The sequence below is a fragment of the Nilaparvata lugens genome, chromosome 2 (genome assembly GCF_014356525.2).
Source record: "Nilaparvata lugens isolate BPH chromosome 2, ASM1435652v1, whole genome shotgun sequence".
NCBI lineage: Eukaryota > Metazoa > Arthropoda > Insecta > Hemiptera > Delphacidae > Nilaparvata > Nilaparvata lugens.
In genome coordinates, this window is record NC_052505.1 from 12,570,769 (window position 1) to 12,584,218 (window position 13,450).

A 13,450-nucleotide genomic window follows, 5' to 3' on the forward strand; every position below is an offset into this window, starting at 1 on the left:
TACCAGTCAGTTGTTTTGAACAGTAAATTTCATTATTATGATTTTAATGTTGGCTATACCGTTTAAAGTTTAAATCAACGTGAAACAGTGAATTTGATTTTTCAGATTATTCAGACCATTGAGTCACAATTTTATTTGAAAAATAAAGAATATTCAGAGTAATAATGAGTCATAACAAAGCTTTATATAATGTATTTTCAAATTTATTGAAATTCTCTTGCTAACTTTTTCAAACATTCATAAATTGCGCTTCTGCAGTAATACCAACTGCAATACTTGCAGAGAGTGCTAGTGCAGCACCACTGCCTGTTGTATTATGTTTAGTTTTTGTTCGGTTTTCATTTCACATTTTCTGGATTGTGAGAACGGAAGAACTGAGAACAGAGTTTTGGTTTAATAAGTTTCTTGTTTGTCAATTAGTATTTTTCTAGTTTGTTCTGATCAATAAACTATCAAATATGTTTGTGTAAATTTTAGTATTTGAACTTAGAAGTCTAAAACAATAGAATTTAGGTGTTTGACTAAACTAATACCTGTCAATGAATGACCGGGCTGCGGTTCACCTTGTCAAATAATTTTGATTTTAATATTGATGAATTTGTATAGGTAACTCTACAATTTTTTATAGATTTAATTTTTTTGTAATTGAAGGATTAGAAATAACTATGAACCCCTGCGTTGTAGCTTGTGTACCAGTAGATCCTCATGGAGACGACAGATGGATGAGCCAGGTTGGTTTTAGGTTAGGATTTCTCTTGACCAACATGAGATAGTAACTTAATATATTGTATTTTTCTCATACATTGCAGGAAAAAACTGTAATTATTGAATACATCAGGTATTTTTATACAAAATGTCATCGGATAATCAAAATCCAAAGTTTACAAGAAATAGGGTGAGTATTTCTTGAAAAATAGCTGCGTCCGTTCTGTATACATACCAAAAAACTTTTTTGGTAATAACATTGATATTATCGAGAGAATTGGCTGGCTCAGGTCTTGTGTCAGAGTTTTCAGGTCGCAACTGATCAACTTCAGGGCATATGACGACCTAGCAACTGCTTTTTAGGCAGACGGTTAATGTGTCCAACCGAAACACTGTTTTGATGTAAACCTGATTTGCTCTATGTAGACTGAATCTGGGTTTTAACGATTGACATTAATTTCTTGTAATTTGTATGCACGCTAGCTTTAGTATTTTACCTCGCTTTCCTAATATTGATGTTAGGATAAATTAGCTTATACTAAATCCATGCAATCTGAGAATGCATCAATCAGATTTTAAGGTATTGATTAAAAGAGGGTTACTATTATATTATGCTAGATTCTTTGTTTGAAGTTGTTCTTATTAGCTTTTACTTGTACGTGGGTATGAAAGTAGATTACCAAGCTGTGTAGGACTCATAGCTGTTCCATTCACAGCATTTAGTTTATATCTGATTGTTTTATCCATCAAACTAAGCCATCGCAATTTGAAATAAAATTATCAGTTCGTTTGAGATAAGAATATTATTTTTTAAGATTAACAATTAGAAAAATGAGATTCAAATTTTAAAAGTTTCTTTGGCCTAGCCTTTATTTGGCGATTTGACTATAGTATTTTTTAGACTGTCCATCTTGTAATCAAATTTAATGGAATAAACCTTTCTGTTACAGCATAAACGGCATGTTCTTGAAACAAGAGAAAGAGAACCCGAAGTGTTATTGATTGGTGACTCCATAATCCACCATCTACAGTACCGACCAATTTGGAATGAACTATTCGAGCCACTTCACTGTCTTAACTTTGGTATATCGGGTGACTCAACACAGCATGTTCTGTGGAGAATCCAAAACGGGGCTCTAGAAAACATCAAACCAAAGGTAATCCTACAACATAATTGGTGTATGAATGAATGAATGGTGTATGAATGAATAAAACATAAGTAACAGGGAGCAGTTTTCACCTTTACATTCATTGATTTCCTCTATTTACAGAAACAGCACAAAAACTCTTGATTCAATCAGTTGATAATATTTTACAATTCGTTATTTATTTTACAGTAAGACAAAAATAGCTACTTTATGCTCTTACAGTACGGTATTCAGAGTGCGGGATACCGTAGTTCTCTTTCTCGCTCCAATATCTGACAAAAGTCAGACAAAACGAGTATAGCATTTCTCAGGTGATACAGTAGCTTGTCACCTTGCAAAAATATATAGCTGACAAGTTATTGACCCGTCAGCTGACCACCTTTCTGAAACCACAGGTGTCAAGTAGTCTGGAACACGGTATTTAGCTGAAGAGTTTATACCTTCTATATACCGTGGAACATAAACGACAGAGTGACACTTCCCTGGATGGCGTCAAGATGTTAATCCGTCTGATTGTTATCTACTCAGGGTCGAAACATAGTGTTCGAAGTTATCTTTAAATTCAAGAGTGTTGAAAATGAATTTGAATAATCCTTTTAGGGACAACTTCCCGCCCTAATGTAATTATTGGGAATGAACCGAAACCACAACTGGGCTACTTCGAATGTGGATCTTCAGCTTTAGTGGGAGTAGCGAAGTTTTCTATGAGGATGTAGCCATTAACAAAAAAGTAAAAGCCGGTTTCCGAGCTCGGGATTTAGCCAAGTTCGGGACTTTAAACAGCTGGAGACAGAAAATTGGCTTTTCGAAACGGGGCGTAGTCGCAGTCCACGTTTAAATTTAACTTCGAAAAACTAGAAAATTGAACACAAAATAAAATAAAGAGAAAATAGTGTAAAGTTTCAGCTATTATGAATTCAGATGGAAATTATTGAGATATTGCAATTATTCAAATGCGAATTAATTATATAATTGATATATTGTAGACTGGCTGGCCGCTATGGCTTCGTATAAAATGAGCGCTGCTATCCAGAGATTGTCAGTTTGGTGTAAGGTTAAGCATTCCTGACCGGCAATTAGGAGGTACTGGGTTTGATTCCCGGGCTGACAAATAATTTTTGAATAGTAGTGCTCATCCAATTTCCATCTAGCTGTTTACCCTGTATATTTGCAGTAGCAGAAGTTATCGGGGTGAATTACAGCATTTTATTTTGGATTTTCGTCTAATAATAATCATAATTTAAACTATTCTGAATTATTTAGGAATGTTTAATTTCGCCAAGGAAAAACATTTCCAATTATAGAAATGAGAAAATAAACCTTTTGTGTAGTTGAGAAGTTGATATTGTGGTAATTATTCATTTTCAATAAGAAGACTAAGAAATTGTCAAAAATCACAGATTTAAATCTTAGTTAGTCATTACAATTTCTTAGTCTTCTTATTTAATGAGAAAATATCATGAAAACTGCGACTACGCCCCGTTTCGGAAAGCCAAAATTCTGACTCCAGCTGAAGTCTAGAACTTGGCTAAATCCTGAGCTCGGAAACCGGCCCTAAACTTTTCACAAGGCACTTACGATCATACTTGCCATTACGTTGATGTGGGTTGAAAACTAATTTCACTTTATGTAACCAAGCATTTTAAATTAAAATTGGTTGGGTGGAAATTTATTATTTATTTAGCGTATGGCAGTATACACAACACATTTATGATCACAAAATTCGAAAAAAAAAAAGAAAACAATAGAAAATTCATATATAAATCGAATGAAAATATCTTAGTCACTTTTGACCTGGAAATTAGAGGCATGCTTCCAGGGTATTTAAGTAGGCTATTGATGCTGGTTTAGCCACCAGGAAATCTTCATGTGCACCTGTGTATGCTGATCTGGGACATTCCTCCACTATGTGTCTCACAGTCTGGACTGCTCCACACTCACAGAAAGGGGAGTCAGCCTTCCCCCACTTATGCATCAGATAGGCACATCTACCATGATGAGTTCGTACCCTATTCAATGCCGACCATGTTTTACGAGGCAAATCGAAGCCTGGTGGCCTTTTGGTTACAAATGGGATGTCAATGTTCTGCTTTGCTGACCATGCTTGTTGCCAGGCCTCAGTTATACGGAAACCTGAATCTAAGGCTGTAATTGCCGTCCTAACCGGTGGCTTACGAGATTGCAGACGTCTCTGATTGGCATCTTGTATATCCTCATGTATTGGCAGGCTTCGATTTTCCTGTATCTTCTTGTACTCTCTAGTAAGGGCATTCATGCGTCGAAGATTTGGGGGTGGGATGTGACTCAACACCGGAGCCATTCCACAGGGGTAGATTTTAGAACACCACCTATCATTCTCATTGAGTTATTTAGCTGAACATCAACCCTATGAACATGAGAGCTATTCATCCAGACTGGAGCACAGTACTCAGCAGCTGAAAAGACAAGGCTTAGGGCTGTAGAGCGTAATGTAGATGCTGAAGCTCCCCATGATGTTCCGCAAAGTTTTTGCATAATATTGTTTCGGGTTTTTAGTTTTTCTGCTGTCTTTGTTAGGTGCTCTTTGAATGAAAGTGTCCTATCAAGTATCACGCCCAAATATTTTGGAGCCTTATTGTGTTTAAGGCTTCTATTCTCGAATTGAGTTCTTAGCTCTCTGTTAGCTTCTCTATTGTTCAGGTGGAAGCATGCAACTTCTGTTTTACTGGCATTTGGTTGGAGACGCCATCTTCGAAAGTACCTACCCATCTCTCTCAAGTCATCTGTAAGAATTTCCTCTGACTCTTCAATGATTTACACTGTGTCGATAATACCCAGTCATCAGCATAGCCATGTTTTCTAGTCAAGGTTTCTGGCATGTCAGCAATATACAGACTGAACAAGAGAGGGGCAAGAACTGAGCCCTGAGGCAGACCATTCTTAAGTTTCCTTTGTGAGCTTATATCAGATCCAATGATGACTTTGAAAGTTCTATCACTCAGCATATTATTCACAAGACGAGCTGTTATTTTACACTTGATCACTTTTAGGAGCTTATAGATCATACCTTCTCTCCAAACAGTATCATAAGCTGCTGATAGATCGATAAAGGCAGCAGATGTTTTCAATTTCTTCTGGAAACCAGCTTCAATGCATGTTGTAAGTGATAGAACTTGATCAACACAGCTCCTGTTTGGTCTGAACCCAGCCTGCTCAACAGGTATGATTTCAAATATTTTCTGGCATACTCTATTATAGATTAGCCTCTCCAGTAGTTTATACACCACCGACAGTAATGCAATTGGTCTATAGTTTTTTGCTGAGTTTGCTGGTTTTCCTGGTTTCAAAATTGCTATAATCTTTGACTGCCTCAGCTCTTTGGGTACATTGCCAGTTTGCATAACATCAGTGAAGAATTTAGCCAGCCATACCTTTGCATATTTTCCACATTTAACTAGAAATTCTATTGAAATCAAGAAATTATATTGAATATCAAGCTCACAGATAAACAACATTCAATCTTCAAATTTTCATTGTTCTCAGATTGAAATTTCAGATATCAATTTGTATGATTTGATATTGTCATAGCAATCTCTAATAAAAGGCCCTGGCCTACGATATTACAACGTCGCAGTGCAGGCTTAGAATCTAATACTTGATTGGTGAAAAAGATCAGCTGGTATTTTTTAAATCTTTTTCACCAATCATGTTTAGATTTTAGGCCTACACTGCGACGTTGCAATATCGTAGGCCAGGGCCTTGTATTAGAGGTGGCTATGATATTGTTCATTACCTTGAAAAAATCCTGTTCCAATATTGACAAATCTTTTCACTGTTGCAGGTAATAGTTCTATTAGTTGGTACAAATAACGTCTCAAATACAGCTGAAGAAGTATCGGAAGGAATTATAGAAATTGTGAGAACCATCAGAGGCCTTCAACCAGACTGCCAAATTGTTGTTATTGTAAGTTCATTTGTCTTATTCTCTTCAATTACTCATTAATTGACTTCCAAGATTAATGACTATTCATGCAATGACTCATTTTCCATAAATTCAAGTGGAAATTGACTAAACAAATAGTTTTATCTACTGAACCAGGTGTGGTTTAATGCTGGATTATCAGATCTTCCATTATTTTTTAATTTTCGGTTTTCAGTTTAGTGTTATATGATCACAATACTCCCTCTAATAACCCATCAATCTCTACAGACCAACGTCCTCTTCAATTGTAGAAATATATTCTATACTCTGTCCAAACCGGCATGAGCTCTGAAGGATTAGGCCGACCCTCCTACTACTCACACACACAAGCGCAGTCTCCTTTCGTGTGTGTGAGTAAAGGGACGGTCTGCCTACCTGTATACTACGTATGGTAGGCCGGATGTGTGTGCCTGCGTGTGGGGGAGGGAGGGTTGGCTTAATCTTTCAGGGCTCATGGCAGTCTGGACAGACTATAAATTGACTGCTCAATAAGCTTATGAAAAACTCCACCACCCTAACACTATCAAAGATAACAGTCAGCTAAAAATTCGTAGATTGGCTCGTTCCTCATGTCGAGTGAATAATAAAATCATTCATGAAAAGTCTTTCGACATCCACACTTTACTAAAATTCAATGTTAATTTTTTTCTATTGGTCAATACTATAGCCATCTAGTCTAAAGACTAATGAGATAATTTTTTTTATCCTTAAATACCACTTGAAAAATTGAACAGTGAATTTCTTATTGAAAACTCTTACTGCTATTGTTTAATTAATTTGTACACTCATTGACTGCACTATAGAAGCTAGATTCGCTGAGTAATGTTAATTTATTGAGGTAATTTATTATATACACATAAATTGCGAATTTGTAGCGTGTTCATTGTTCTTGAAATGTGATAGGTAATACAATGGTTATACAACTTACTCGATAGTCTGTTATACAAATTATTAATCTTGTCCATTTTTCATCTTATTTATATTTCTAGTGAGATTTACTTAAAACTCAGCATTCATTGAATTGGAATCATTGATGCTATTCATCGCAAATATTAACTGAGTTAAGTAAATCTCGCTATTGTTGACTGTATAGGCCTGCTTTCTATTATTCAATAACTATAGTGAGGTCCACGTTATAATGGCAGTGAAGGAAGGTACGAGAACAACGTTGCCAAATTGACTCCATTTTGCCACTGAGTGTACACAGCTGTTATTCAATTTGATCTAATATTAATTTCAATTCCTTTGATTAAATTATAAATTTCATGTCAAATTAATTAAATTCATCAATAGTCTATTTTTTCATAATTTGATTCTGAACTTTGCTTTTATAACTGAGATTAGATTTACAAGCCTGAAATGGCGGCTAATTTGAAAAGCTGTGATTCACCAATCTGAACTTCAAAACAACAGCAATTAAGTTTTTCGCTAGGTATTCTATTCCAATTTCTTTTAAAAATAATAGAAAAATAGAAATCCTATCTATAATAAGATAATTTCAATGGAAATAATAATGAAATAACCTTTCAATAGGCCTAACCTATTCCGGTAAACTGACGTCTAGGATGGTCTCAAGGTTATTAACTTTTAAAGTTGCATTTTAAGTATAATTTGTGTTTCTTATACGGTAATATCTAAAAATAATTTGATTCATTCAAAAATACATTTAAAATCAATTATACGACTCCTCTACTTTATAATTTTGTTATAAATCAAAATAAAACATGGCGGCTGAGTATTGTTTGTCTACTTCTGTACAGTCACTGTCAAAAGTGAAATAAACATTTCTGGCCAACCGACAACATTGCAAATCTGGAGAGAGATAGTGTTATCTGTTTTGTTGCATGTTAGACAAGGATAACAACACTATTATCAATCATACACTGCAATTATAACGTGGACCTCACTATAGCAGGAAACCCGTTCTCCGCAATAGTCTATTTTAAAACTTGGCAAACTGAAAACTTGACGTAATGAAATCTAGAATAATTGAAAATAGGCTTATAAAAATCCTCGGTTAATTAAGAATCCATGTGTAAAATTTTAAGTTAGTTAGTCCTGTAGTTCAGACGTGATGACGTGTCAAACATAATTTTCCTATCCCGTACGTGTATAAGTCAGTTCTTTCCTTTATTATAGTATGGATGAGACACAATCTGTTATCCCAAGTGTTATGACTATAAATGAACAAAATGTTGAGTAATAACAGATATTTGAAGCACTTTCAATAAATATGAAAAAACAGACATCAGGCTCGACACGACTGCGTAACATTGCAGGTTATGTGAGCACTGCTCCACTATCAATATTACATTGTAAGTTCCTTTTTTACATAGTACATATTACGGATTACTCTTTTCATAGAGAAAATATTCCTTGAGAATATATCCCATGGCATATAGGGCGTGTACAGGTCGACTGTTAACACACGTCGATAGTCCTAGTAGTTGTTTTTTCCTGAAACTATGTGACACTGGTAGTCTCACATATTGTGCCTTTCTTACACTCTCATCCGGCCAAAACAGTAATAGGCTTTAGTTAACAGAAAATCGGCTTAAAATTTGGAACATTAGCAACCTATACCATGGGATATATTCTTAAGTCAAGACAAGACAAGACATGATCAGACAAGTTTAGTCACAATACGTCACATTATTGCTTATGACGCAACTCACACTGATTAGTCATTGCAATTTGACATGTCTCTATAAGCAACTATGTGAAGTATTGTGACTAAACGTGACTAGTCTTATCTTGACTAACCGGTGTACGCCTAGCCATATGCTATTTTTTACTTTCCTTGCCCTACTACCATAGGTAAGGAAAGTATTGCTTTCCAAAAAAAATTAAGGTACCCCAATTTCAAGTTTTCTATACGTTTCAAGGTCCCCTGAGTCCAAAAACATGATTTTTGGGTATTGGTCTGTGTGTGTGTGTATGTGTGTGTGTGTGTGTGTGTGTGTATGTTTGTGAACACGATAACTCCATTCCTAATTAACCGATCGACTTGAAATTTTAAACTTAAGGTCCCTATACCATGAGGACCCGACAATAAGAAATTCAATAAAATTCAATTCAAGATGGCGGAAAAAATGGCGGATAATTACTAAAAAACCATGTTTTTCACGTTTTTCTCGAAAATGGCTCTAACGATTTTCTTCAAATTTATATCATGGATAGCTATTTATAAGCCCTATCAACTAGCATGAGTCTCATTTCTGGGAAAATTTCAGGAGCTCATTAATATTCTTGAGAAAAATGGCGGAAAATGACTAAAAAACCATGTTTTTCACGGTTTTCTCGAAAACGGCTCCAACGATTTTCTTCAAATTTATACCATGGATAGCTATTTTTAAGCCCTATCAACTGGCATAAGTTTCATTTCTGGGAAAATTTCAGGAGCTCCGTAATATTCTTGAGAAAAATGGCGGATAAAGACTAAAAATCCATGTTTTTCACCGTTTTCTCGAAAACTGCTCTAACGATTTACTTCAAATTCATACCATGGATAGATATTCATAAGCACTATCAACTGGCATGAGTCTCATTTCTGGGAAAATTCCATGAGCTCCGTAATATTCTTGAGAAAAATGGCGGATAATGACCAAAAACCAGGTTTTTCACGGTTTTCTCGAAAACGGCTCTAACGTTTTTCTTCAAATTCAAGCCATGGGTAGCTATTCATAAGTCCTATCAAATGACATGAGTTTTTTCCTTGGAAAATTGCAGGAGCTCCGTAATATTCTTGAGAAAAATGGCGGATAATTACTAAAAAATCATGTTTTTCACGATTTTTTCAAAATAACTTGACCGATTTTTTTTCAAATTCATACTCTGTATAGTTATTTATCAGCTCTATTAACTGGCATGAGTCTCCTTTCTGGGAAACTAATGGGAGGTCCACCCCATCCTTGAGAAATGGACTTTGTAACCTCCTTCTCGTGCATGAGGTAGGTAGGTAGAGCAGTTCATAAAAAGAACACATAGTCGAGATATTTCATCTGTAGAACAGCTGTTTTGACGACTTTAAAAAAATGACGACTAAAAAAATCATTGAATTTCACAATTTACACAAAGGAAAAAGTACTCTGAAAACAATTATATATACACATATACAAAAGTCTGATCGTAGTTTCGAATATGAGCAAGGAAAGTTGTGTGAGTGTACCACACCAGATTTTTTCTATTGTAGTACTGACAATTGACTATTTATTATTTCAGATTAAGTACCATTTTTCACTATTTTTGTGTCCCGTTACAGGATCTCCTGCCTAGGGGTCAGTTGCCGAACGAACTGAGAGAAAAGAATGCAGCCGTCAATAAGTTGGTGCGCTCCAAGCTGGCCGGCTGGCCGAAAGTTGAGATTGTAGCATCAGACAAGGGCCTGATCCAGCAGGATGGCACCATCAGTCACCTGGACATGCTCGACTACCTGCACCTCACTGAAGGCGGCTACCGGAAAGCATTCGAGTCACTGCATGAGCTGCTGCTACAGTTGCTCAGTGAAGGAGAGGAGGAGAAAGATCTCACGCCTTCCGAATGAACGCCTTCGGCAGTGTAACCATTCCTAGGAACTCATTATTACAATTGAAAGTTATGCTACGATATCCTTTTCTGCCGAAATAACTTTGGTTATAATGAAATGTTCTAGTTGAATGTCAATTTTATACATTCATCTATCATGGGTGGAGAAATACTTATTCGTCAATGGTATACATTCATCTATCATGGGTGAAGAAATACTCGTTTGACAACAGCTTGAGATAACTTTAGGGCCAGACCATATTAATCGTTTTTCATACGTTTTCAGACGGAGTTATTATAGTCGGCAGGGCAGGAAGCTCTCCGATTGGCTGATTGGGTTGTCGCCTGAAAAACACTTGTAGCTGCGTACAGACTTGAGCGCCACGAACACGCGCATTTCACTTTTTAATCAGCTGATGCTGCGCATATTATATCTGTACCTTAGGCTGGGCGTACACCGGTTAGTCAAGACAAGACAAGACATGATCAGACACAATACTTCACATAGTTGCTTATGGAGACATGTCAAATTGCAATGACTAATCAGTCTGAGTTGCGTCACAAGCAGCTATGTGAAGTATTGTGACTAAACGTGACTAGTCTTGTCTTGACTAAACGGTGTACGCCAAGCCTTAGGGTAGGCACACACCAGTTAGTCGAGATAAGACAAGAAATGATCAGACACAATACTTCACATAGTTGCTTATGGTGACATGTCTAATTACAATGACTAATCAGTGTGTGTTGCGTCATAAGCAACTATGTGAAGTATTGTGTCTGATCATGTCTTGTCTTGTCTTGTCTTGACTAACTGGTGTGTGCCCAGCCCTTATGTTTCTGTACATATACAGTTATAATACGCTGATCAAAAGTTAAATGTGCGTGTTCGAGACGTTCAAGTCTGTACACAGCTTAATGTGGGCTGGCCCTTAGTTATTAATGAAAATTGTCAGGTTGAATGATAATGGCACACATTCACCTATCATGTGTGAATCATCCAACATCTAATCAGCTTTAATGTATTACATTTCTTGTGTGATTGGTTTTGTAATTTTCTCAGGTTTATATCTATTGATATGCAAAGTAGTAACAGTGAGAGAATGTTTGATTGTTTATTGTTATGAAGAGATCATTACAATCATGTGGTTATGTGTTGGGAAACTAGAAAGTTTAATAACTATTTTTTTCAAATTGCAAATTAAAATTCGTGGAATATTGTCATCATAAAATAATTCAACGTTTGTGGAAAACTGGTCACTTTAATCGAGCATTTTTTTATACTGATTAGAAAGAATTATACATTACAATATTCATATTAAAATATTTTGTAACTTATAGTAGTGAATGCAACTCTGAAACATAAATTACAAAGATGCAAACTTCTATTTGTAAAAAAAATCCATCATAGAATCGGGTATAGAGCAAGACTTATAACTAATACTCAACTTATTACTTTGAGTTTTGTAACTTCTTCAATTATTCAGTAAACTACATTACATCAAAGGAACAAAGTGTTTACCAAAATTACTCCAATAATTCAATGAAGCGAAGGAAATGTCTCTGTTCAAAGGAAACAGTGTCTTTGAAGTTGAAAAAATAGAAAAGATTAGAATATGTGCAATTATAGCTCCATGTCTCGTACAAGTTTGCAGCTTCTCCTTCTCTTGAAAACATATTGCTTCAACTATTCACATTCTCTGGCTACATTTATCATGTAGTCTCTTGTTTATGAATTCTATTTTTTGTAGATGATCAGTGAAGTTCACTTCAGAATGTTTTGATTGTGGTAGTCTCTTAGTATCCTCTAATATTTTTTATGGTGACTAATTTAGTTAGAAAAATGAAGTTGCATGCTTCTAAACCCAAAGACGCTACCCAAAAACTAATTATATAATAAGCACATAGTTTATAGTAGGTTAGGAATAAAATACTACTCATCTCATTAATTATTGAATTTGAAGGAAATTTCAAAATTCGTTCAAGTAAATTCACTGTATAATATTGTTTTCCTGCTGTCTGATAAAATGTTAAGATATCTTAACTTTTTGTCATTCCTTGAACCTTTTTGTTCTTTCATTGCCTGCATTCTTAACTGATGTCGAAGTTAGAAGATGTTTCAGCATTTTTCATTAACATCAGTGGAACTGTCTCAACTATGAACTATATGTCTTAACTGATAACCTATCTATCATTCCCATCAAATCCATTTGTTCCTAATCACCACTTAATTAGCTAGCTTTTTACTGTAGTTGAATCACTCTCAGTTGTCACTAATCGAATGTGCATTTGGTACAAATAATTTAAGGAAATCAGCATCCAATTATCAATCAGAATATTATATTATTCATGTTTAAATCACTGTGAAATCATAATTTCTTAACTTTGTATAACTTCACGATTTGTAGATTTTAATAACCGCTGCAGAAATTTAAATTTGTATGAAATCAACATTGATGTTTATGAATTCATTTACTGTTAAAGAAATGCTAATGAAATCTCAAAAATATTCAAGTTTTGAGAATTTATCGTTATCTAGTCTAAAAGTGGAAGCAAATTTTTCCAAAGCTATCAATTTGATCTCTAGGAGGGAGAGAAATAGTATTTCTTCAATTTTTAAGCACATTCCACACTCTTAACAAGATAGCCCATAATAATTATTGATTAAAAAAATCCGTTTGTCAAGCTCTCTTATAGTGTGGATCCAGCTTTATTCATTTCAATATCACTTCTGTAAAATGTGATTCATCATTTAAAATATTATCCACCACTTATTTAAAAACTACTTAACTACGGGTGTAAAACTACTATCCTTTTCTAAGTTTAAATTCTCATTTGTAAGAAAAATTAAAATTTGTAAATTGGTAGCCTAGTAGGCTATCTTATTCCACTTAACTTTCTCAACTTGACAATGATAAAATTTTCTCTTTCTATACTTTTTCTTTAAAGCCTTATAACCTTTTCTTTCTTCTATAGGCCACTGTTGAGAAACGGTTATGTAATAATTACTTGAAAGAATTTTATTTTTATCATGGAAGCTATAGTAGGCTATAAGTTGATTTTTTACTTGAAAATGAGAACATTCCATTTTCAATTATTCATATTGATCTTATTA

The 13,450-nt window shown here is 34.9% G+C and overlaps 1 protein-coding gene across 1 annotated transcript; it reads left to right on the forward strand.

Annotated features, from left to right (window-relative positions):
- Nucleotides 1-327: 327 nt before the first annotated feature.
- Nucleotides 328-13,241, forward strand: LOC111057301 (platelet-activating factor acetylhydrolase IB subunit alpha2). Its single transcript, XM_022344726.2, has 4 exons — nt 328-731; nt 1,656-1,862; nt 5,674-5,796; nt 10,076-13,241. The coding sequence occupies exons 1-4, from the start codon at nt 666-668 to the stop codon at nt 10,355-10,357; spliced, it is 678 nt and encodes a 225-aa protein (XP_022200418.2). The 5' UTR covers nt 328-665; the 3' UTR covers nt 10,358-13,241.
- The last annotated feature ends 209 nt before the right edge of the window (nt 13,242-13,450 follow it).

What these genes read in the sequence shown, in the direction of transcription:
- LOC111057301 (XM_022344726.2), top strand. Translation starts at nt 666, where the DNA reads ATGAACCCCTGCGTTGTAGCTTGTGTACCAGTAGATCCTCATGGAGAC. An exon ending in ACGACAGATGGATGAGCCAG is followed by an intron (nt 732 to 1,655) that starts GTTGGTTTTAGG and finishes TTTCTGTTACAG; the next exon opens with CATAAACGGCATGTTCTTGA. An exon ending in TAGAAAACATCAAACCAAAG is followed by an intron (nt 1,863 to 5,673) that starts GTAATCCTACAA and finishes TCACTGTTGCAG; the next exon opens with GTAATAGTTCTATTAGTTGG.